This window comes from Balaenoptera physalus (genome assembly GCF_965194825.1).
Source record: "Balaenoptera physalus genome assembly, chromosome: 9".
NCBI classification, from domain to species: domain Eukaryota; kingdom Metazoa; phylum Chordata; class Mammalia; order Artiodactyla; family Balaenopteridae; genus Balaenoptera; species Balaenoptera physalus.
Window position 1 is genome coordinate 42,098,752 of NC_138888.1, and position 27,127 is coordinate 42,125,878.

Sequence of the window (27,127 nt, forward strand, 5' to 3'; positions counted from 1 at the left end):
TGCCGTCCCTATTCTTTTGTCTCTGTTATTTCTTTTTTCTTTTGCCCTACCCAAGTACGGGGGGAGTTTCTTGCCTTTTTGGAGGTCGGACGTTTTCTGCCAGCGTTCAGTGGGTGTTCTGTAGGAGCAGTTCCACGTGTAGATGTATTTCTACTGTATCTGTGGGAAGGAAGGTGATCTCCGCGTCTTACTCTTCCGCCATCTTCCCCCCTCCGCTCTATTGGTGTTTTTTTAAGTTCAGTCTGTGAGTCTATTTCTGTTTCATAAATAAGTTCATTTGTATCATTTTTTTAGATTCCACATATAAATGATATCATGTGATATTTGTCTTTCTCTGCCTCACTTATTTCACTATTGGTATTATTTTTAATCTGAGATTACTTTGCAAAAATTCTTGTAAGCCTCTTGCCTATCTGGTAAGCATTCGATAACATCTGTAAATCTCCATAACCAATCACAAGTAACATGCTGTATGTTGAGAATGGACAAAGAAAGGGTGTTTCCCTGCTGACCCCTCTGCTTTGTGGAGCTCTTGTTCTCCCACAGACCAAGTGAGAATACCAACATCGTTCAGAGTATAAAGGCAGCATAAAGCTGAGTCTTTTTCCTACCTCTTTGGATTAAAAACATATATAAATTAAAAGTTTTAATATTTTGTTCCTACTCCTCTAATTAATTGCCATATGTACCCCATTTTGGAGATCACTGACTTAAAGTACAAGCAGATGAATCTGTGTTTAATCTGCCTTATAATTGAATTTAGAATATAAAGGAGACAGTATTCCAATACAAAGGGACCTTGGAGATTGATGTGTTCAGTCTTTTTATTTTAAATATGAGAAAACAGGCCCAAGGAGCAAGTGATTTTGTAAGATTCTACAGCTCTGTGGTTGAATATGACGTCTGGTAGCTCGGATATTACCAATAGAGCTGAGTGTGAAAAATTCAGGCAATGAACAAAAAATTAGATTTCCTTCTGAGGGTTTATTATTTCTTAATAATACTTTTTTCCTGCCTTGTTATTTTTGAGTAAGTTCAGCTACCTACCAGTAAATAATAATGAGCTTGTCTTCAGTTTATATATGGAGGAGAGAATGGAGAATGTGTTCCCTCCACCGCCCCTCGCCTCCAGAAAGGTAGGGGAATGAGAACTAGATTCTTCCAGAGTCTAATGATGGAAGACGGGAAAGTAGACTTTAGTGACACTAGACCTGAATAGTGTCCAGGTCCCTTGTCTGGCACATATATCATTGCTGCCCCAAACCTCCCCCAAATACTGCAGCAGTTCTTTGCTTTCATGCCCAGTGGTAGTCTGAGAAACTCTGGAATCATTTATTTAAAAGGACTAAGCAAAAAGGCCTCTCAAGGTAATAGACAAGGTAACAGAAGGCAGTTGGCTGGCCTCAGACCATGACCGGGTGACATGAATGTATTCCATGACCGTGGGGACCTATTAGGAAGCAGACGGACTCTAATAGAGGATATCAGAGTATTTATTTATTTATTTTTTATAAATTTATTTATTTATTTTTGGCTGCATTGGGTCTTTGTTGCTGCGCGTGGGCTTTCTCTAGTTGTGGCGAGTGGGGGCTACTCTTCGTTGCAGTGCACGGGCTTCTCATTGCGGTGGCTTTTCTTGTTGTGGAGCACGAGCTCTAGGCACACGGGCTTCAGTAGTTGTGGCACTTGGGCTCAGTAGTTGCGGCTCGCAGGCTCTAGAGCACAGGCTCAGTAGTTGTGGTGCATGGGCTTAGTTGCTCTGAGGCATGCGGGATCTTCCTGGACCAGGGCTCAAACCTGTGTCCCCAGCATTGGCAGACGGATTCTTAACCACTGTGCCACCAGGGAAGCCCAGAGTATTTAGAAGAGAAGAAGAGCAAATTCTTTTGCTTCCTTACTTGTAAGATAAAGGGATTAGACTATAGGTTGAGTGATGGCTAAGATACTGAGCTTTGTTTCTTTAAAATTGTATTTTTGTATTTTTATAAGATTATTCAATGAGTTGAAAGATTTTTATGTAAAATATCATTTTAAAACTGCTATTGATAGTCTTGGGCTATAACCTTCAAAATATACTTTAAAAATATACTTTTAAAAGTCATAGTCATAGGTCTCGAATTTCTGTTTATTTTACTATTCCTAATTTGAAAGGTCTTGAAACATATTTGTTGCAGTTCTTTCTTTGGGTATTGCCATATTTTCCTTTAAAAATATAAAAGTTTATCAATAATATCCAAATGATAATACTTCCCATATCAAAATTAATAACAAATATAAATTCAGGACAGCTATCTTGATTTACTCTCCTAATCATTTTTTCTTTTTTTTTTTTTTGGCTGCATTGGGTCTTCGTTGCTGCTCGCGGGCTTTCTCTAGTTGTGGCAAGCGGGCTCAGTAGTTGTGGCTCTTAGTTGCGGGTCGCATGCTTCTCATTGCGGTGGCTTCTCATTTTGGAGCACAGGCCCTAGGTGCGCGGGCTTCAGTAGCTGTGGCACATGGGCTTAGTTGCTCTGCGGCATGTGGGATCTTCCTGGACCAGGGATCAAACCCGTGTCCCCTGCATAGGCAGGCAGATTCTTAACCACTGTGCAACCGGGGAAGTCCCATCTCCTAATCATTTTAAAGTGCTTCAACTTACAGTTTTCTAGTTGGTTTTATTATGTCCCATTAGAGAATTTGTCTTATATTCACTCATTCTACCCACAGATTCAAGTGATTATGTCAACAATTACACCGTTTTTTTTTTGAAAACGTTGAAAATTTTTTCCCATTTATCCAAAGGAAGGAGAAATTGGAAAAGCTTAAACAGAGACAGAGAAAAGTTATTTTTATGGATAACGTGTAGTATCATTCCAGCCTGGATAAATTATTGCTTGTTTTCAAATTAACGCTTTTTCCTGATAAAGTATTTTAATTGACAGTAGGAAGGTATTGCAAAAAAAAAAAAAAAGTTAATGCATCCAAATTTATTGCAAGGGAAAAAATAAGAACGAAACTGAAAAAGAGCCACTGTTGTTGAGTTGGTTTATCCTGTGGTGCTCCTGAGTATAAACAAATCTTAGAGTCAAGAATAAATTTATTTATATGTGAAATATTCAATTTGCATCACTTAAAGGTGTAAAGTAAATGTTTTTTATTGGTTTATACTGTCATTAACTAAAACTGATTTTCTTTTAATTAAGACATAGCAATTTGATTGAATTTGCATACTTGGTAGTACAGAGTTCAAATGGTTGTAATAGCTGACTTAAAATAGTCACTGGGGATAATATGTAGGAGCAAGGGCTTCAGGTGGAGCTTTGTATTTATTCCAAGTATCTAGAGGCACAGAGGTCTGGGCAGAAAACTCTAAGGGTAGACTCCAGTGGATGAGTTTTCTGGTTTTAATTCAAAGTAATCCTAGGACAAGGAATCTAAAACAGATCCTTGATTACTCATTATTCATTCATTAATTCATGCATGTATTAATTATATACTAAATAACTTTTAATTGTTAGGTACTTATCCTCATGGAGCTTATATAGCAGGAATAGTAGTCAGAATACCGAGCTCAGCCCACGTTTTTTAGGAATGAAGAAAGGACAAAGGAAATGGCTATTTAAAGAGTACTAAGACGTACCAAGTATTATGCTAGGTGATTTTTTTCATAGGTTATCTGATTCAGTCTTTGTGACAAATTACAGAGGGTAAGTGGTGTTTTCCCTATTTTTATCAATGAAGAGGTAGTTAATTAATCTGCCCCAAATCATGCAGCAAGTAAGAGCTGTGTTTTGAATAAGGTCTGCCTAAGTCAATGACCCTGTTTTTAATGGAGAGGAAATGCAAAGAGTTGTGAAATATATAGGCAGCCAGAGAATTTGAGTCCCTCAAAGTTAGGCATGTAATCTAATATCTCAGTACTCATTAGGCTATGTTGTTCCATAGGTATTCAATAAAGATTAATTAAATGATTGAGAAGTTGTTATCTTGTCCTACTTCCTGACAAACTGTGCTAGACTCAGCTAGGAGACAAGCTGACAGAGTGCAAGGGTAGCTGCATTGTGTCATATTTTTATGTAGTTAGAAATGATCTGGAGTTCAGGTGCAGTTGATCTGCTTGTTTTCACCTAACCTTCCAGAACAGATTTGTGGTGGTTCCTAATACAGGAAGATCACTAACATAAGAGCAAATGATCAAGAGTTTTATATTTGGGCATTTCCAAATTCAGTTCTGAGCTTCCTCCTCTTTACTGTGACTTTAAAGAAGTATTAATTACCTCGATCCTTCCATGAGAAATATTGAAAACTGTCTTCAGTAATGAATTTTATAGAATATATAGACATTTTTTCCAGATAACAATTTCTTATATAAACCTTCAGTAAAAATCAGAGCTATATGAAAATTAAAAAGCATTTTTCTCCATTGAGGTAAAGTGATATCTCTGTATGACAGACTGAGCTTTGAGAATGACAAAGCCTAGATGATTAGCTTGTTCCAGACACTAACTAGCAACACAATGAGACTGATCTTTAACAAGCACCAGGATTGTGCTTTTGATTGTAATGAACACCTTAGTTTTGGATAACAGAGGTATTGGTGGCAACAGTGACTTTATTTTTTAGTTTAAAGATCCAGATTGTTCTCTTATCCAACCAGAATGCCATCCTACTTTTCAGAAAAATAAGCTGTAGGGTTCTCTATCTGAAGGTTGTAAATTGACCTCAAAAAGCAAATTTGGATCTCTTTGAATGCCTGAATGAGTTCTTGGCTTAGGTCCAGAGCTCCATGCCATGGAGCATGAAAGAAGTGGCATTTGCCTTAGTATTGCTCTTGTAAAAGCTCTGTTTTAGAGCAGCATTACATCCTAATGGTGCAGATAACTGAGTTAATTATCCTGTCGAATGGAGTTATTTAATATTTTCTATCCGAATGCTAATCAGTGTCTGCCAAGGGTGATGATTTGGGTTTTGGCTATAAGGATACTGATCTGTTCCCTCTGACCATAATTAGTGATATATAGATTGAACTGCTACTTGAGGGTCCTTCTGGACCTTCGTGGTAAAACCAATCTACTGACAGAGAGAAGATGTTGATTTTGCCTATCTTTGTGGCCCAAAGAATTTGCACTTTGTTCATCTAAAGAGGTTTATCACGTTACTTAAATATGAAGTTAAAAGCTGCTCAGACATATGTTATACTAAGCTATAAAGTTTAATGTTGCAATTTAATCTGTTAAAAGGAGTTGTAATCCTCAGAATGTTAATACAACACATACTTTAAAGTACCATTTATAAATGAATGTGTATGCTAAGCCTAAACATAGGCAAGGCTTATAGGCAATAACCTGTCTTTAAGCAATGGGTTAGTAAAGTATCATGTTTCCACTGGTTCTCAGTAAGGTGAAGCATAGTTACCATATGTTAGTAGCGGAGCAATCGTTACTAAACAGTTATTACATTGGTTTGTAGTGGGACAGTTGTTATTAATGTTTGCTTGTTCCTCGCTTATAGTTCATTGAGCAGAAAGCTGACAGGAAGTTTGGAGGAATAGCTAGCAAAGAAGTATTCTCTTATCTTAGGGCTCAGAGAAATACTCTTTAAAAAAAAAAACTCTAATAATTGGAACCAAACACTGAGAAGAGAATTAAGATATTTCTGAAAATGAAAGTTCTTTTCCAAGAAGTCTTCTTCAATTTAATGCAATCAATCAGACCTGCCCTGCTGTATGGAATCATAAGTTAAGAATTAAGGAGAATTCCTTAAACGTGATGCAGGTTTGATTCTAAATAATTATCATAAGGCCTGAAGGTGCAAAGAAACAATGTATCTATTCTTCAAGGAAAGTCTGCGCCTCTGTAGTTCTGCAGTCAAAAACTGTGGCTGAATCTGTTCTCCAACCTAAATTTGTTATTCAAATGGTCAAGCCCATTATCTCACTTACTAAAATCTACTAAAATCTATCATTTTATAGATAATTTTGGTAAATAAGTTGCTTATGAAAAATACAACCTAATTTCTCTGAGTTATTTAAAATACTATCTTGTAAGAGGTTGATCTCTTAGGCACTCAGGTTGAAACAGGGATTTTGAAGTGTTCACTTTCCCTCTTCTCTGGATATGGTTAGATTCTTCATGCCTGTGAGCTCCTGATCTGTTTACTTGAAGGACACCTTTCCCAGTAGAGAGATGGAAGATAACGTGAAGGATGGGGGCAGGGAGCCATACAAAATGGTTTATTGCATTAAACTTTTTTCCATTTTAGCAAGCTTTATCACTTTATCTCATAATTTTACATATACGTATAGTAAGCCAGAGGACAGCAATACTAAGGAAAGGGATAAACTTAAGGTGGAAATTATCAGTCTAAGACACCTAAGGCAATATGAGAGATAAGTAGTGAAGCCTAGTTTTTCCATGATTTCACCTCTTGATTTTACATGTAAACTTAATTATACCATATATTTTATTAAATTTATGTATGATTCTGGTTAAGTGTGTTCTTTGATTCAAAGGCTGTTGGTAGAGGAAACTCAAAGTGAAAGAGCAGTTTCTCCAGTCTACATGGTTTTGTGGGTAGGCCTTAAGCCAAAAATATCCACCTTCTACTTGCTCATCAGTTGTGATATTAACTAGCAGGTGCGTGCAGTTTAAACAAAGACTGGATCTGCTTCTCAAACTGGTGCTCACATACAGCTCTGTACTAGAAGCCATGGACCACATGGGGCATATTCCTGGAATGTGACCTTACTTAAAGATTTAAGGGATTTAATCTCATTTAAAACAAACACAGATTGAAGGAGACTACAGAATCTACATTGTTAAGATAAATAAAAAAGATTTTAGTGTTGCAGGCTGTTTGGAGCTTCCCTCCTTTACATATTGTTCTCTGCCTGCCCTAACCCCTCTCCTGTCATTAGGGTAAGTCACTGGAAAAGTTTTAGAACATCTTAAAAAATGCTGCATGAATGTTAATAGAATGCATATCTTCATTTAGATTTAATAAGTTTATTTTAATGGAAATCAGAGTCAGAAGTTTATAAAATTGACCTCAAACCCTCAGATTGTAGAAGTTCACTTTTGAAAACCCAGATATCGTATAAATTAAATCAAGCCCTAAAGGAAGCTTGGTCAGGATACTGTATTTCAAAAGAGGATTTGAAACCTGACTCCCATGAGAGTCAGAGAAGGTGTATCAGCTTGCATTCTAGTATTTAGAAGATTGTGATTCTGGAGTTTCTGATTTTCCAAGATCCCCTGAGGAAGCTAGGCCTTATTTGTTTACTTAAGCTGAGCTTTTGTGCAGTGGTAATGGCACTTATTTTACTGAGTACTTTACCCGTGGCAGGCATTGTGCATGGTGCTTTACATTCATGGACTTGGTAGCGCCTTGTAAGAAATGCACTGTCCCTTTTTACAAATGAGAAAACCAAGGCTCAGAGAGAATATGTGACTTGCCTGGGATCTTGCACTCAGTGGGCTCCTGAACCAACCTTCAGTTCCAGGTCTTTCTGACTCTAAGGTAGTGTTTTTTTTGTTTTTTTTGTTTTTTTTTAAGGTAGTGTTTTGATAGTCTGCTGCCCCCAGTCTAGCCAGCCAATTTATGTTTTTATCTTCTTAGTGTTTTTCATCAAAGGATCTGTAAAGAGTGACCTAAAGTGTATAAATTTCAGGCTTCTGACCTAAAACATAATATAACCCAAAATGTTAAGAGCTCTCAAATTAAGGTTTCTAAATAATTTAGATATAACTTTGAAAAAAAAAAGTAGAAAAAATTATATGCTGGGAATTCAAATGTAATTTTGGTTTTCAAAAGAAGGTAGGTATGATGACTATTGAATACAACTAATGGTGATATGACATCCTGAGCGAGATCTTTAAAGACAAGAACACAAGTATCTGGGAACCTGTATGGATTCACTAACAAGCCAGGTTTGCTTCTTGGATAGGCTCACCAAACTGTTAGGTCCGAGAAATTCAAAAGACAGAGCACTGACCTTGAGCGTGGCACTTTGCAAAACCGTCTCTCAATATCTTACAGACAGCGGAAGATAAATAGAGTTTAGGTTCTAGAATACATTGCTGGATCAATAACTGGTTGTACCCAGTAGGTGACTGATGTCTTGCTGAAGATGTATTTATGATGGTGTTTGACATGGCTCAGTCTTCTACCATGCAATAATTTTCATCAGATGTTTATATAAAAGTCCTGATTGTCCAAAATTTTCATAGGAGGAAAAGAGAATGTATATCAAATGAAGCCAAAGCTAGAATAAGAATATAAAATCATCTTAACAGACTTCAGTAGGCAGAAATGTGGAGGACTATTCTTAGGTTTAAAAACTGAAAAACACAAGTACAAATTGAGAGTGATAGGATTTGAGGGTTGTATTTATTAGATTTTATTATTAGACATTGTTACCTTTAGACATAAGAAGTATAGCTGTGTGAGCCAAAACAAATTAATGATTTGCTTCCTCTTTCCTTATCAGTAATTTTGTGGAATATTAAAGCTTTTACCAATATTTATGTAATACTCATTCAGAGTAATAAACATCACAGATACATTGTTCCCATGTAAAGTACTTTAATCAAATTGTATTAGGTGCATACTACAAATTATGAAATACAATTGAACGAACTCACCAAAGTCTTATATTATGATGCTTTTGCCTAACTCTGGCCTAGTATGTGTCTCTCCCAAGTAATATTCATGACCTTCCTTTTGCAAGAAATTTTTTGAAAATTTTTTTTAACTTAAACAATTATTTAGCTTTAATTTGTTAGATCCTTATACCTTTTTAGAGAGAGCATGTGGAAATTAAAGAAAATATACCTCTTTTTTTCCTTCTGGAATTGTTTTCGCCCACTAAAATGTAGACTCCATGAGTTTGAGGACCTTATGAGTCTTCATTGCCCTGTCCCTAGAACCTAGGACAGTGCCTGGCACATAGTAGTTGCTTAATAAATGTTTGTTAAAGGAAATAATGTCTCAGATGATTGTGACTAAGCTCATCTGCTGGATATGTGACTCCATATATTAGTTTGCTGTTAGCCCCTGTGATTTCAGCGAATTGTTTGATACCAAGCAAAAGTGAACAATTACTGGGTAGGCCTAATGAACATGAAAAGAAGCTAACAAAAGCTTGAAGCTGAAACCATACACAAGCCCCTGTGTCCCTATCCTCTGAAGCAAAAGGCTTTTTCTTTAGTCTTCTAGGCGTCCCCTGAGCCTCAAAAGGTTGGCTGAAGAGTTAATGATCAGGAAATATGAAGATGTAGAAACAAAGAATAGCTGTTGGGCCAGGAAACTGGTAACAATTTAGACTATAAATCTGCCACATCGCAGAATCACCGAGCTCCCAGTCCCCTGAAAGATATACATAAAGACCTGGCACACATTCCTATGTTGTTTTTACAGGAAGCAAGCCCACACCAGATGAAAACTGCTGACCACAAGCACATAGACCCTAGACCATTTGAAACCAGAAGGTTGATGACGCTTGAAATTTCACCTTGATGCCAACCAATCCGAGAATGGTGCAGGAGCTGATCACACACCCTGCAGCCCCTCCCTCACACTGCCTTTAAAACCCCTCCCCTGAAAGCCATCGAGAATTCCGGTCTTTTGAGCACACGCTGCTCATTCTTGTTGCTTAGTGCCCTGCAGTAAACGTTGTACTCTCCTTTACCACACACAACATGGTGTCAGTAGATTGGCTTTAGTGTGTGTGGGCAAGCGGACCCAAGTTTGGTTCGGAAACAAAGTGTACCTACCATCTATTGTAGGTTAGCTGTGCTAAATTATCTAGTAATAGAATGTAGGACAGATCCATGTAGTAGTCAAATATTGTAAAATAATAGAAGTATTGGCAATAATTACTAATTACATGCCACAATTATATGACCATTAATAAAGATACTTGATGCATTATCATGTGAGGTGATATAGGAGTCAGGAAAACAGAGCCCTAGACCAGGAATCGGAGTAGTCAAGTTTAAATCCTGATTCAACCACTTATTAGTTGTCTGACCTTAAAAAAGTCATAGTAACTGCTGTAAATCTCAGTTTCTCCATTTGTAAAATGGATGTAAGAATAGCAATTATTTCACACGGTTGATATAGGACTAAATGACATATTCCATGTAGAGATTAGCACAGGATATAGAGCTTTGTAAATAATAATAAAAGCAAGCTATTATTGATATATATAAGAGCTGTTTTAACAAGGTACAACATATATTATTATAATCTCCTTTATGCAAAGATGAAATTTCTTCTCAGAGAAATGTGATCATCCCAGACCACAGACAGAAAATTTGGGAACCAGCACTAGAACCCAAGTCACTCCAACTTCAAATCCTATTTGCATTCTAGCTGTGCTACTTTAAAATGATGTGGGAAGAATTCTAGAATAATGTTGAACTACCAGCAAAAGTATAAACTACCAGCAAAAGTATAAAGAGTCTGTATGGTCTTTCGGGAAGAAAAACAGGCAAATGAATAAAATAAAAGAACACAGAATAGAAAAGTAGAATGTCCTGGGCCTGTCGCATCTGCACAAAGAATATTGAGTATTGTATCTAGTGTTGAATAGAGGGAGGAAATAACTTCATTTTATAAATATTTTTATAATTGTTATTTTAAGAGTCAAAATTATTTATCTATTTACATGTGTTTTGACACTGTTAGAAGACAGGGCTATTCCCTCTTGTGTATAAATTTCTCTGGGCAAGCATATAGGATTGAACAAAATTTAAATATTTCATGCACTTTATCACGGTGATATTTTTCTCAATTGTGTACTACCATTTATATATGAACCTCCTTTATTTTGTTTCCACAGAATGCTGAAGTTTCTGTTTTTGAAGTAAATATACGCTTTGTCGGTGGACTAATCTCAGCTTACTACCTGTCTGGAGAAGAGGTAAGATGAAAAGTGACATATAAATGGGAATTATGAAGTGTCTTAAAATGATATTCTCCAAGTAAAGTATGCTTTTTGTGGTATCCATTAAATTTTCACGTTTTGACGGGCCTCTAGCATATACCGAATTTCTTATAATATGTACTAATTAAATGAGCACACTGGGAAAGTCTGACAGAGCATGTTGTCAGGAAATGTTAGGCAATGCCTTTCAAAAAGCCTGGCTCCATTATGTTATGTATGGTGTGATTAAAACTACAAATTATGTATGCCTATGGACAAAGTAAAGAGGTTTAGTATAGTGGCAGGTTTGTGGATTTCTTTCTTTAAAAATTATTTTAATGTTAGTATAATATTAGCTTAATAAAAACTTTTTTGAAATAAAGCTTGGCAAGTAGATATAAAAATTAGAGTATTTAAGAAATTGAGGGGGTGAGTTAGATACTCAGCTTCCCAGTTAGAAGTCCTGTAGGCCAGTAACCCTACATAAAGTGCTTTGCAGCTCCTCCTAGGTTGGGGCTTAATTAATTATTGCTGCTCAGAACAAAGAAGGAATTTTTAATTTAGCTGCCTTTTATCGATAGATTAAGAAAGGATTTTTGTATCATGCTCATGGAGATCACAGATGCTATTTTCCTGAAAGGTTTTGGACAGCTTTATGAATAACAACCTAATATATGCTTAATGAGAAAGACTGCTTTACTTTGTTTCTGTCTCTCAGATGCTTTCCTAGTCATAACAAAACAGCCTGTACAATCTTAACATTCTCCTTCTTTTTAGGTTTTATTCTACCATAGAGATTTTCAAAGTATATAGATGGCTTCTATATTCCCCTGTATCTGTCCTGTTTGTGATAAACCCTGTTCTTCATTATCCCTCTTCTTCCCTTTTTCCAGTCGCAGATAACTTCATTTGTTCATTTTGGTGTAGGATGTTCTAAACGCTGAGCCTGGGAATCCATATTTTTAAAAATTCATAGTTAAAATTAATTACTGTTTTTTTACTAAAGAAGTTTTTGCTTTTAGAATATATGTCTTTGAGTATCCAGTGCCTGTGTATTCTCATTGTTTTTGACGTGACATACTTAGGATGACCTTGGTTTTAACTTCCTTCATCATTTCTGTGGCTTGAGACAATTTGGAGGAAATAAGGACTTCTTCATTGTATCTGGGCTCAGATGGGGTAATGGAGCATGCAAAGAGAAACAATTATGTATTTCTTCTAAATATGCATCATGTAGATTAGGATACTTTTTTACTCATAACAGTGTCTTAAGTTTATATAGCTGTGTTTGTTTCTATATGTGCGTATGCTTACTAGAGACATATATGTTTATATACTGATATAAATATAATACAGATATAGCTTGCCTACAGATAAAATCATCTGCCTAAGACATTGTAAGGATATTTTTAAATTCTATACTTAGCTAACTTTAGTAAGCAAAGGACTACAAAGAACACCTCCATTGAAAATAATTATTCTTTTAGTATATATGCTTTGTCCTTATCCCTGTGCAAAACATTCATTGTGTTAATTATATCTATATTTTCTGTATTTTAATTTTATGATAAAAGTTACCGTAGGTATTTCCTTTCTTATATATCAATACTTTTCTTTGTTTCTATAGAATCCATTTTAATTTTAGTTCTTAAAGATTCATCTTCTCAGCATAGTTTTTGCTAACTATTCCCTAAACATTAGACAGTTGGGTTGTTTCCAATATTCCTATATTTTGAATAATGTAGCTATAATCAGCCAATAAATATATTTATCCTCTAAAGTGGGATTGCCAAGTGAGAAGCGATTAGTATAAGACTGTTTTACCATCATCTCCTGTTTCTTCCTCCCAATTATTACCTCATCACTGACGGTTGCCTTTCATTTGACCAATGCACTCAGGAGAATTAGCTGTCAGGAATGTGATCAAGGAAAATTATTTTACCCTAAGTCTGAGCTTGATCTATTTGTCTCCATATCAAAATGAAAAATTGGGCATTCATTTAATAGAAAGAACATCAACATGGCCACATTATGGATTAGTTGGTTTTAGATTGTTGATAAAGTTCTATGCTACACAGCCTTTTATAGATCAAGGTATTACTAAGATAGTCTAGGAAAATTCATCTTCTTAAATTATCTGGTAGAGGGACTACTAAATCACCATAATTTAACATTCTCATTTCATCGCTGAGGCTCAGGAGTATTCTGAGAACATCTTATAAATCACCATCAGAAGTATATAGGCCCACATTGATGTAAGTTCAAGATTCTTAAATTTATGTTACAAAAACAGAAGAGGAAATACCACTGACTTGTGTTACCTGCTTCAGGAAAATTACAATTAGAAACACTGAACAATAAAATAATCGAGAATGTCAATGGACCTCTAAACCTACGAAAAGAACAATAGGAACATGAAATACCTGTTGACATATACTTTGATTACAGGGACATATTCAAAAACTTGAAATGCCCTAGCTCAGTTAAACTATTTTGTAGTATTATTTTTTTTTAAAAAGCCAAGCCACAAGATTTCCAGAGTCTATATAAGAAATGCAGATAACCACGAGAATTACAAACGGATGGGATAAAAATAAGATGAATACCAAATACTAAATGATCAGTAATAAAAATAAATAAAAGAGATAGCATTGCTCTATTATAAGCTCAACGGAAACTAAAGTCCTCATTGGAGACAGTAAATAGCAGCATCTAGAATATCATTACCCAAATTATGTTCTACAGACCACTAGTTTCTTTAGATATGGCAGGATAAATCTGTATCTGTATACATACTAAAAATAAATTTGGAAAAAGTTACATCCTATATTCTTTCTTAGAAATTCACAATTCACAGAAAAAGAAACTAATTTTATTTATCCCTGTATTTCCATACTTACTTAACTATAACCCCCCTCTTTTTTTTTTTTTCTTTTTTTTAATGTAACATCTGCTAACACTGAGTTACAAACATTGTTTCCCAGAACAAATTTTGGGAAGTATTACTGTAGAGTAAGAGTAACCAAAGCAAAAGTGATATTGAAAATTGGCAAATGCAAAACAAGACATTTCAAGAGAAGATGGTACACGTAGAAAATAGCATGTATGACTATACCACATATTATTATTTGTTTTACAACAGAAATCAGTGGCTGTATTGAGCAGAAAGTAAACTTAGTGGGATATAGTGATGCCACAGACTCATAGAGAAGGCTGAAGAAATTGGAACTAGCACTCTCAAGTTGCCACAGAGGCTCTCTATGGCTCAACAATCTCTCTGGGTCACCCTAGAATTAATAAACATGCACTAATTTTTTCCTACCCTTGTCAAGACACAAAGTTCCAGAAGAAAGAGGTCAATTGGCAGTTTTATTTAATGTGGTCCCTTAAGGATCTTAGGAAATGAAAGAGAGGATATGATAAAAAGTCTTCCACAGGGTTTGAATTCAGTATCCCATGAGGACCAAGTATAGATAATTCCTGAATAGGAAATTGAAGGCCCTATTGGAAGGGTAGGAAGAAAAGATGTTTGGGAGTCAAAAAAAAGACATAATTCCACTATGATGAATAAGGGTGTCAGAGGAAATAGACAAGCTGTATGGAAACTGATAATTTAATAAAATACTACTTAGGAAAGCTTTTCCTGATTTGAAAAACTACTTTATTCTGTAAATTGAGAGAGAACATTTAGAACTGACAAGGTATTTAATCCTCGAAGGAAACATTCAAGTAATATGTTTTAAGTATGTGAACTAGAAAAAGTCAACTCATCAAAGCTAAAAAGATTGAAGAATGAGCTTTCAGTGAATAAAGGCAACAAGGGCATCTGATCCAAGACTGGGGAAACACATATAATAGATTTTTACATTAGATCAGTTTACTCTGCCAAGGTAGGCTTCATTCTGAAGGCAGCAAAAGAACGTTTTCCCAAATTAACCAAAAAAATCCACTGCTCCAGACACACCAGTACAAAAGATTGCCGAAGGACTTACTGAAAAAGAGAAGTAGCTAATACCTCTAATTTTAAAAATATCAAGGGGGAAAACATAATTGAAGGGGGTAGGATTGTGGAGTGGGGAGGAGAGAAATAAGATTGAGAATGTGAGTGTAGTGGTAGAAAGATCTGTTTTTCTCTCATAATAGGATTCAGGCATTTGGGGTGCCAGACATCAATTTTGTAGAGTTTAGTGATGATCCTTATATATACTTTAGATATTAATTTACTGTTTAGCATTCATTATTGAAACTTTTATAAAGGAATATGGTAAACTGAATAGGTAATATTTTCATTTTAAAAGGTTTAACTTAGCAAAATGATATTAGATTACAGTAATTTTGCTTAAATTTGTAATTGTTTCCATGGTTAATGAGTTAAATTGTCTCATGTTGAATATTTTATTAAGATTGGAAGTTTATTTTGTACTTTAAAAGGGATTTAGGAGTACATGGAATCAATTCTGAAATAATGTACACTTTCGTCAAATGAAAATGCTACCTTTTTTTGGCCTGCATTGAATTACAGAAGTCATACCTACTCCTTAATTCAGGTTTTCTATGTGTCTCACTCTGTACAAAGCTCTATCCTGTATTTATAATTGTTTTTAGAAGCACAGAAGTTTTATTAGCCATAAGAACTTTATCTCAGTAATTCATGAAAGCAGTTCTACAGTTTGCCAAGAATTTCAGCTCCAAAACCTATTCACGGCTAAGGTGTAAATGGCAGAAGCTGGTATAGATTTGCATCTGATTGATAAATGTGGTAGACCAAATGAGAGGGCTTGGCACCTAAAGGAGAGGGAAACCCAGAAAATTAACTTGTTTCTTAATGAAATATGTGTATCCCTTTTAGTTTAGCACAGTACTTTGCATATAGTAAGTGGACTACAAATTCATATCAGTGAGAATAGACCTGTTATGATGAAGTAACAACCTCAAACTCTCAATGGTTTAAGACAATACGCTCTACACACTCTTTGTGTTTTGCCCATGCTGCGTGCTCTGCCCACAACTCTGCTTCTCATCATCCTCCCTCCAGAGCCCAGACCGGTGCAGCAGCTGCCATCTGAGTCATTTCCATTTGCCAAGGCAGGAGGCAGGGTGTTGAGGTGGCAAAAGCAAACCTGGAAAATCACACACTGGCTTTTAAAAATGTCTATCAAAAAGACACCTGTTAACTTGAGCTCTCATCTTATTGGCGAAAGCAAGTCACATGGTCACTGTAACTTAAAGGGTTGTGGGACAGGATGCAATGTTACCACCACATGCCTGGGAGTAAATAGTGTTACTGACTGCCACAGTAGCCACTGATATGGGTTAAACTGTATAGCCTTCCCAGCTGCCAGGAGAAGCAGAAGATAGGAATTTGTGAAAAGAGGGGTATTTTTTCAAGGGTCCCCAAACTGGAATTAGTCTGCACCACAAGGAAAAGACTTCCATCCTGTGGCCCTACGTTAGTAAGTAGAGAGTCATGCCTTGGGATAGGAAAACATATTCACTGACTTGTCAAGTAAAAGGCTACTCTTCTAGCACTTGTCTACAAAATTCTGTTTCTGCAAGAAACATCTCCTATTCTAGACTTCTCCTCTAACCTTCCAAATTTCAAACAGTAAAGTTGAGAAACCCAGGTAAACTATGCTATAAAAAAGGAATGCCTGTCATCAGTACTGCAGTTGTCTAGTGGGGGAGCTAATCATTGCTCTTTGGCAGCACCGTGCTGTGTTGAGCAGACCTTGTGGACCTGGTGCCTTTCCTCCAACCACTTTCTCTTTGATTTAAGTGTTTGCTCAGGCCAGGAACTTGTTGTTTTGCAAAACCTAATGTAAAAGATGAGGTAATATGTTTATGTTTAGATTTATGGTGAATCATTTCATAATTTACAATGTCTGTTAAAACCAATACTTAAATCATTTTTATTGTCTGAATCATATTGGCATAGATTTCTAATACTAAATTTGTGTGTGTATGTATGTGTGTGATTTAAACAAAAGCTGTACTTTTCTAGTAATATTTCTGTATATTTTTTTTCTTTGAAATTATTGCAGTGTCCTTTAGGAAGGTATCATGAGGTACCTATAGCAAGAAATTTAAAATTTAATGGGACGAGTAGAAAATTCCTGAGAATTGTGATAATTTACCATCTGGTAAGTTCATTTATTTAGTGGATCAGCATATGCTTATTGAATACCTGCACTGAAGCACTGACTGCACTTGGTGGTGCAGAAACAATGAACAAGAGAAACAGTCTCCACTGACAGATATTGATTCATTTAGATGTTATAACAACCCTGTAAAGTAGGAGTAGATATTGTTTTTATCCTCATTTTACATAGGGAAAAACAGAGCACTGAGTGTTAAGTAACTTACCCAAGGGCATACAAAGCAGCAGAGCTGGCCTTCAAAGTTGGACAGTCTAGCTACAAGACAGCGGGTAGCAACCAGACATTAGGGATCTCAAACATAGAAGATAGAAGTAGGCTATAGGCTTGAACTTGTGAGTCATCAACAGCTAAATGATAATAGAAGGGATAGAAGGGAATGGGGCTGCTGAGAATGCATATAGATTGAAAAAAGGGAGCCTTAACATTTAGGCTTTGGTGAGAGGAAGGAGCTAGAAAAGGAGAGTAAGAAGTGGTAATCCTAGAAGTAAGAGGAAAACCAATAAATGTGATTATCACAGAAGCAAAGGGAAAATAGTATTTTGAAAAATGAGGAAGTATTCAGTTGTGTCAAAGGTTGCTGCTAGGGCAAGATGTTTAAGGACTGAAAATATCTTTGGACGTAGCAATATGGAGGTCACAGATGACTTTACTGAAAGTACTTTTAATAGAATAATAGCATATAATCCAAATTGTTTTTGATTGAAGAGGAGAAGGTCTTTTAGAAGGTAGGGGAGGGTAGGATTCAGAGGACAGATAGCCTTAGGGAGTGGTCCCTCCTCCACTGCAGTATGAGAGAGTAGAGGAGAAAATGGGCACACATGTCAGTGACTTGGTAGATTTAGTGACAAAGATATGAGATGTTTGCTATGCGATGGCCCCTGTTAACTGTATGAAGAAGCATCAGACAAGGACATCTGCTGAGGTTCACGGGGAGAGAATAGACATTTCAGATGAGTGTGTATAATTTGAAATTGTCATTCTAGAGAGGGTTGTGACTAGAGATACATGGTAGAATTTCTGGACAGTATCTACATGGGTGACCATGAATTCATGGTGGCATCAATCCTCAGGTGTATGATATTTCTTTATCCAGTAGTGCTCAGCAGTTCAGATACAAGCATGAAGAAGGTAGTTGGTTTGTTTTCCTTGAGTTTTGCTAGACAGATGAGACAGAGACACCAAAAGCATGGATTTTATGGTATTGGCAAAAAATTTCATTAAAATTATAGACCATAAAGTCCAAGAATGAGTATAAGACAGTATGAAAAAAACAGGTGAGCAATGGTTAGAGAGAAAATGGACTGGTTAAATTGCCTGATGTTTAGTTGAAGTAGGATAGTAGAAGTAGCAGTAATTTAGCAGATGACTAGAAGCTCTGGAAGTTAAGGCTATATAGTGGAATGTATGAACAAGAGATTTAAAAAATAGGGAAGTCTTGAATGATGTCATAATCCAGGATAACATCACAAGACTGAGTGATTAAGGAGGGATTTTGCCAGAAGCTATCTGCATAGCTTACTGTGCAATATATTTTAATTGAAAAAAAAAAAATTGGTCTTAAAAAAAAAACTTTCAAGCATCAGTGAACTTATTTTTAAATTTGCTAAGATATAAACACTTTACATAATATTCATAAATCCATATGAAAATATATATGGAACAAAGGTTGCTGCTTAAACAAAAAAGAGAAAAATATTCATGCAGTATGAAATTTAAATATATGATTGTTGGACAAACATTCATGACTCTAGAGCCTTAAGAAGTCAGTACGGATGATTAGAGTTGGCAGTAGAAATGTAAACAAAATGCATATTAACTAATTAGATTAAATGCAACTATGTACCTATGCAGAGCTGTTTCTTTTAAGCTATAACTAGATGAAATTGTATCTACAATAAATTTAGTAAATTTGATGGTAGTGATGTGAATTTGTTTTGAATTCCCTTTAGTCCGTTCAAGCTGCTGTATGCTATAGTAGAATACCATAGACTGGGTGGTTTATAAACAATGAACATTTATTTCTCATAGTTATGGAGACTGGGAAATCCAAGATTAAGGTGCCAGAAGATTTGGTGTCTCGTGAGGGCCAGTTTCTTGTTTCATAGATGTCCATCTTTTCTATATGTCCTCACATGGCAGAAGGGGTGAGAGAGCTCTCTAGGGTATCTTTTATAAAGGCACTAATTTCATTCATGGGAGCTCCACCCTCATGACCTAAACACCTCAGAAAGCCTCCACCTCCAAATTATCACATTGGGGATTAGCATTTCACATATGAATTTTGGGAGGACAGAAACATTCAGTCTATAGTAGGTGCCTTCTAAAGTATGTCTTCTAAAGATTTCATTTACAAAGCTTTCTTGTGTTACCATTTTATGATGTAGATTTATAGTTTATGTATTTCTTTAAAGTTTTTTTCTTTAAAATGTTTTAGAAGATAATTCATTGACAAATCTTAGGGTTAACTATTCTAGTAACTTAAGCCATTTCTGATACATTATGAAGTGTTTCTCCAAGAGAGATCTGCTGATATATCTGGATATACAACCATTAGTTTTGCATTTGGAAGTTCATCTTATAATTTAGCTGGAAATTCTTTTACATTGATAATAAAGTGGACCTAAGCCTTGAGGGTAATGTTTGTTTTTAACTTAATAATTGATCTTTATTTTAATTTGACGTAGCCCATTCCTCTGAGCAGTACAAATACTGAGTAATTCCAGGGTCCTGCAAAATGAGGAAATCCAAGAGGTTTAATGATATGGGCATAGAACACAAGAATTTTTTCACAGCTCTTTATTATAAACACTTTTGTTTTTCATTCATGCCATTAGATAGAAGGTTAGGGTTAGACCAGATAAGCAAAAGAGATTGTCACATTTGTCTTATAAGTCCCATTTGGTTGATGCATTTATTTGTTTAATCTTATTTTAACAGATATTTTTAAGTTCTTCATATAATAATCGCCACAATTGCTCTAATTTATAAATTGCTGCTAACTTCTGTGTTTCAATTCTTATAGCTAACTTGGTATTAAAATTATTAAATAGTGGCTTCTTACTTTAGTCTTCTGTCATGCACTTCCTCTAGTCAGGTAGAAAGTAGACTTATTATTCAATTTAGATTTAACTATTAATTCAAATAACAACCGTAGCATGTGTGTTGAGTTTTGTTTATTTTTTAATATCTTTATTGGAGTATAATTGCTTTACAATGTTGTGTTAGTTTCTGCTGTACAACAAACAAAGTAAATCAGCTATATGTATACATATATCCCCATATCTCCTCCCTCTTAAGCCTCCCTCCCACCCTCCCTATCCCACCCCTCTAGGTCATCACAAAGCATCGAGATGATCTCCCTGTGCTATGTGGCTGCTTCCCACTAGCCATCCATTTTACATTTCGTAGTGTATATATGTCAATGCTACTCTTTCATTTCGTCCCAGCTTCCCCTTCCCCCACTGTGTCCTCAAGTCTGTTCTCTACGTCTGCGTCTTTATTCCTGCCCTGCCACTAGGTTCATCAGTACCATTCTTTTAGATTCCATATATATGCGTTAGCATACGGTATTTGTTTTCCTCTTTCTGACTTCACTCTGTATGACAGTGTGTTGAGTTTCTGCTGTCTAATCTTTATGACTATATAATGCTTTATGACTAGACTTAGAATAATATTAACCCGGAGTTTAACTCTGACGAATTAGGTATAGTGGACCTTAAAGCTCTATCATCTTGTCAGGCTTGCAGTTGTTAACCTGTTTAATTGCTTACGATTCACACCTTTATTCAGCAAATATTATGTGCCAGCTATGATAATTTTGAGCATCTATTATGTGCCAGGCTGTGTTCTTGTCTCTGGAGGATTCAGTGATGAAAAAACTATACAAAGTCTCTGTTCTCATGAAATGTACATGCTAGTGAGATAAAATATTAAAGAAGTTCACAGTATAATTTCAGATAGCAGTAAGTGCTGTGAAGAAAATACAATGCAATCATGTGATAAAGAGTGACAGAGAGAGGGGTAGGAAGAGGGGTAGGAATTCACTACTTTAGGGTGAATTTAGGGAGCTCAGATTGGAATGACACCATTGAAGATTTGGAGAAAATAACATTCTAAACAGAGGAACCCAAGAGTTCTGAGTTTATGGTAGATTTCTTTCTTTTCTTTGGGACAAAGAAGAGGAGGAGGAATGTGATGGTGATGATAATGGTGATAGTAAGACCATTTTTTGAGGGTTTATTGTGTGCCAGGTGTACAGTATTAATACTGGAGAGATTTCATAATTTCCATGTTGTAGTTACACTGAAGCTCGGACTGGCTGATTCCTGAGTCATGTAGGAATTGGTAGAACTGGAATTAGACCCTGCTCTGTCTGCGCCATAACCCTGTCCACATATTATTCCCAAAGCCAACAGGGTTAGTACCACAATCTTTCTTATTTACTTGCTCATTAGTTCAACATCTAACCCTCATGTAATGAGCTAGCTGCAGTCTTCTATAACCAATGAAATCTTCCACTTCCTAAGCAACAAAGAATAACTGATATTTGAAAACTAAACTATGATATGTTAACACTTATGAGTTTATAACAGATTTTTATTCCAGTTGTATTTGAAATTATTTATTCATCACATTCATGTCTTTTTCCAAAACAGTTTTCCTTGAATTTTTCTAAATTGTTCTTTGAGTTGCAAGCATTCTCATTTTCCTTCTCTGTGTTTTTATTCTTCATTCCCTCACCCTCTTCATCAGAATAAAATGCATATTGAGGACAGTAGTAATTGATAGCACTGAATGATGTAGATGTATGCAATTTAGAAAAAAGAATAGTATTTTCAAGTTTTAAATCATATTTTCTGATAAAGAAATATGAAGGAAAAAGGTAGTACATTGTCATTTCAAATGAAATTAAAATAGTTTGGTTTTATTAATAGACATAAATTGTGAAGGTTTACCAATACAATTGGAATGCTTTTATGTAATTAGAAAATTCCAAAAGAACTTAGAAAAGCTCATAAATCTACCGTATGTTGACAGCACTTTAATAAATTTCTCTGACTGTGAATAAAAATTTGGAATCCAGTTGCCTACTTGCTTTTTATATTTTATTCACTTAGACAAAGAGAAGGAAAGCTCATATTTATTGTCATATATCATAATAGTAACTGCAAAAAAATGATTAAAATATCTACTTCTCATAGTCATTAAAAATTTGCAGTCAACCATTTTCTAGTATGTTTTCCTTCCATTATGTTAACTGTTGTCAAAAGGCAAGACTCAAAACCAGGGCCTTGGGTTAAACTAAGATTAGATCCAGTGACCTGGCATTCCTCCAGAAGTTTTTCCATTGTGGAATTTCAAGATGCTACCTAAATAATGGGGTTTAGTTAGTACTTAGATAAATGGGTAGTTGCCACACTTTCAAGGATTACCAGTCTCATGTCACCACTGCCTGGAGTGCACTTCCCACTAGTTTTACTTATCCATTCAATGTATTCCCCCCATCCCCGTGTCCAGACAGATGCAGAATAATCACTGACTCTCCTTATAAATACTCAAAGTTAAATACCAACACTTTGACTTCTTTCTCTCCCTCTTCCCTGTCAAATTAGCAAAGACTAAAAACCATGTTAATACCCAGTTTGGTGAGAGTAGGGCAAAAATTTGCGCAGACATTGCTGAAGGGAATGTAATTCGATACAGTTGCTTCGAAAAGCTATTAAGTACTATATATATAAAAGAAGATCCTTAATAAAGGTATTCATTTAGTTCCAGTTATTCAACACTGGGGAATCTAGCCAAAGGAAATAATCCAAAATGTAATCATATTATGCCTAAAGCAATTAATGAATATATTTTATATACTCAGTAAATAGGAAGAGACATCTCAAATATCCAACAGTAAAAGAATAGTGGAGCAGATCATGGAATGCCCACATAATGGCATGTTGTACAACTATTAAAATTTATGCTTGTTTATTTACTGACATGGGCAAATATTGATAAGTAAAGCAAGATATAAAATTTAATATGTATATGATTATTTTTGACCTCCTTCACCCATTTCTCCCACCCTTCATCCCCCCCATTTCTGGCAACTACCATTCTGTTCTCTGTATCTACGAACTTAGTATTTTTGTTTGTTTCTTTGTTTTCAGCTACAGAAAACAGAATAACTACATAGGAAATTATTCTTAAATGTAAACAATATTTGCTTATAATTGGTATATGATCTTTCCCCCGTCTTTTTATTTCTCTATACTTCGGTTTTTCACAGTGAACTAGTGCTAATCTTATGATCAGAAAAATATTAAAGGAAAAATTGCAAAAAACTTGAAAATAATCCTTACCAAACTTTTGCCCCTAGGCTTCCTCAGGATTTAGTTGTTCTAGCCTTTTTTAAGGTTTGAATTTTTTTAACTTTTCTTACAAGAATCCAGCTTATGAAGTCTTGAAAGTCAACTTTCTCCCTTTCTCTACTTTATCTGTTTCATAAAGAAAATGGCTTTACTCAGTGATAATTGAATTTCCTTCTTTATAGTCAATTTATAGATTTCCATTTCAAATGGTGGGTTTGTTTACAACAACATCTATTAGATGTTAATATCATCCTCAGTTCACATGGAAATGGAGGTGACACAAAGCTTAAGTAAACAGATTGGTCATAAATCCTTGCAGTCTCAGATCTAACTACTTAGCCTTTGTATTTTCAAGAGCAGTTTAAAAAGACAAAAGCTAATTATAGTAACAAGATTTTTTTGTTACACACACACACCTATCTAAAGTGTGATACAAAACAATATGTAGAGTATTTCATACCCTTAAAAAAAATATGTTCATTGGAAATCTCTTTGCATTTTCCATCCTCAACCATTTAAAAGCCGAAAGAGTGGAATTATTTGTGATTATTTTTATAGACTCAATAATAAAGTTTATGTCCATTACTAACATAGAAGGAAATCTGGGACTACTGAGGCATTTGGCACAATCTGTGACTTTGTCTTTCTCTACAGGATCTAATTGAAAGAAGGTATTAGGAAAGACATAGCAGAGAGCCTTTTTCCTGTTGTTACAGCAGTAAATATCCCTTAAGAAACTTCAAAAGCATGCATGCTTGCTTGAAGAAGAAGAGAGTAAGAGAAAAGCTGTTCAGTAATGAGCCAGGGAAAAAAGAAAACCTTGTCTGAGATATAAAGGAGGTAACTATAAAGAGGGGAACATATAGTCTACCAGACACTCGTGAGGCTTCTCAAAGTCTAGATTCGCTTTACGATGGAAACCCAAGGTAATTAGAAACTGTATTTTTAAAAATTTGTAATATTTTCCTTTATATTTTAAAATCTAAAGCAAATATGGCTATATGGCTACATGATATGAATTGCTAGAGCTTGCTTATGGGCACACAGACATTGACATTGGAAATTTCTATATTTTGAAATACTTTATTTTTAAAAACTGTTTGGGGGAACCCATAGATGTGATAAAAAGCCAAGTGTCTTCTTTCACTGCACTCTCTTCTCACCCTAAAGCTCTGCCTCTCCTTCCATTTATGAGGATTAGCTACTTACCTGTGATCCTGTAATTGGAGTAGATGTCTGTGTAATAATCTGAGGCTCTCACTACTTAAAATTGTATTTCTAAGGAAAGTTGCCATATTTTGGACCTATAGGTAAACCACCTGAAACAGATGTCTACTTGAAATATTCATCATATTGGAGACAACTACCTAGTGAACTTAAGTAGCTCTTATGGAGTAGAAGGAACATTGCTCTTAGAATCTAGAATCCTGGCTTCTCAGACCCTGTTTAGTGGTTGACTCACTGCATTACCTTGAGCGAGCCATTTTATCACTTTTCAGATTTTTTTCATTAAAGTAATGGAATATGAAATAAATGTCTTTTAAGCATCTGCTAAATTCAGTGTTCTAGAGCTATGATACACTGATTTTCAAGTTCACAGAATGTTATAAATTGGAAGAGCAGTGTGTGGGAGAAGTTTCCTCCTCATAACTCAAAACTTAACTTACTTTTGGGTGTAAACACAGTGACTCCTTCTGATGAAATGTAGATTGGTGCTTCATGCTATATGATGTTTAGGTAGCCCAGATACGTAAATACCTGGAGTGAAAATGTAGTAAGAAAGTTGGGCATCTTTATGCTCTGGAAAAACCTTGTGTCCTATGGAAGAGAAATTGGCTGGTTGATAGTGGAAGGGAGATGCTAAAAATTAGAGAAGCACTGCAAAGAAAACAATAAACTGCTATAGACACAGAAACAATTAGGAACATGCACTGATTCTTTACTTATGAATACCTACAGTCTTAACTCCTTCCTTACCCAAAATGTGAACGCAGATTGCTTCCATTATAATCAGATCTCCCATTTTTTATTGACAAACTCAACAAGAATTTTGGCAGTAGTAGCAAGAATGAAAAACAAGGATTTATATACAGCAAAGCTGGCTTTCAGGTATAAAGGACACAGGCAGACAATTATCTGCATGCAAGAACTTGGAGAATATTGTTTCCAAGAGCTCTTGCTGATGAATATACCAAGCAACAAGCTTCAGACAACCAGAAGACCCCATATCGTGTGAGTCCATTTTTATGAAACATCCAAAATAGGCAAATCTGTAGAGACAGAAAGTAGATTAGAGGTTGCCTAGTACTGAAGTGATTGGAGGAAATGAGGAGTGACTGCTAATGAACATGGTGTTCCTTTTGGTGGGATGATAAAAATGTTCTAAAATTTATTGTGAGAATCAATTTAGTATGACTATACTAAAACCAGCGAAATGTATACTTATGGGTAAATTGTATGATGAAAGTGTTAAAAAGAAAAACATTGTAGCTCTGAATTTTAATTGAAAATATTAGTAAAAACTTATGAGATATTTTATCTTAAAATATATAAATATGCTTGTGTATCTCTGTGTGTGTGTGTGTGTGTGTGTGTGTGTGTGTGTGTGTGTGTGTGTGTCTCCCCTGAAAAGGACTAGAAACAATGAAGCATCCCTAGCACCCAGATTGGGTCTTGAATTCCTATTTCTTACTAACCACGGTTTCCTGGAGAAATGGCTGAAATAGAAAATTTACAAGATTATTCAGAAACATCTTATCAAATCAGGTAACAAAGATGCTGACAAAGACTACTAGAGTAATGTAAAAAGGACACAAGGGCCAACTTAAAAGAGGCTTCCTCCAGCAAAAGATGAGCATTTTGAGTTTCAGTAAAAATAAGAAATGTAACAGATTAACACCCATTAAGTACGTTTAAGTTGGTAACTTCTTAATGATATTAAAAAGCAAAAACAATTGGTCACCTTCAAAGAATGACAGGGAAGCAATTTATTACCTTGAAAATTGAATCAAGCCTTTGACTATGTGAACTGTATCACTGGAAACCAAGTAATAGATAAGCCAAGTATATGTTAATAAAATTATTTCTGTTAATAAACGAAAGTGAAATGATAAAAGTAGAAGCTCACCCATTTTTACAACCCCTGATGAGTTAATGGATCCAGGCCATGATTATCAAAGCTGCTGACTTCTCAAAAGGAAAGCAAACCGCACGTGTGCCTCCTGATAAAAGAACATATCACCCGGAGTCTTGTCAAAGGGATCAAGTCTCTGGATCCAGCTTCCAATTTGTCAAAAATACGGTGAGAAGAATGTGTTGAACTGCACTACACATGTGCAGAATGAGGCTCCTAAAGTTCAAATGACTTAAATTTGTCCAGATAAATTATAAAGAAATGAAAGAGGAAAAGGGGGAGCCTATGGTTTAAAAAGGGCTTAGAAGTAGTTTTTGTTGTTGTTATTTTTTAAAGTGGGCAAAACTATCTGTAGTGTCTAAGGATGTGCTGTTGGTTGATAAAGAAATATAAGAGAATAAATGCCAGGACGTGGTTACTTTTGGAGAGAGGGAAGGAGTAACCACTGGGACGAGGCACACAGAGGGCTTCTAGCAGGGCTGACGGAGTCCTGTTTTTTTGACCTGGATGGTAATTACTAGGATGTGTGTCTTTACACTAGGCTGTGCATTCTGTAGGCATGTGTGTCGTG

At 35.5% G+C, this 27,127-nt stretch overlaps 1 protein-coding gene and 2 long non-coding RNA genes across 4 annotated transcripts in view; 2 read left to right on the forward strand and 1 right to left on the reverse strand.

Annotated features, from left to right (window-relative positions):
- Positions 1 to 27,127, reverse strand: part of LOC309667026 — a 570,884-nt gene that overhangs the window by 509,239 nt on the left and 34,518 nt on the right. The window lies entirely within an intron of this gene.
- Positions 1 to 27,127, forward strand: part of MAN1A1 (mannosidase alpha class 1A member 1) — a 173,963-nt gene that overhangs the window by 57,029 nt on the left and 89,807 nt on the right. For both annotated transcript variants that reach the window (XM_082474678.1, XM_082474677.1), the window contains exon 5: positions 10,823 to 10,903. In XM_082474678.1, coding sequence (XP_082330804.1) covers positions 10,823 to 10,903 — 81 coding nt within the window. The remainder of the gene's footprint in view (positions 1 to 10,822; positions 10,904 to 27,127) is intronic.
- LOC309666968 overlaps positions 11,582 to 27,127 on the forward strand; it is a 30,896-nt gene continuing 15,350 nt past the window's right edge. The window contains exon 1 of the long non-coding RNA XR_014267432.1: positions 11,582 to 26,724. This is a non-coding gene — a long non-coding RNA (uncharacterized lncRNA). The remainder of the gene's footprint in view (positions 26,725 to 27,127) is intronic.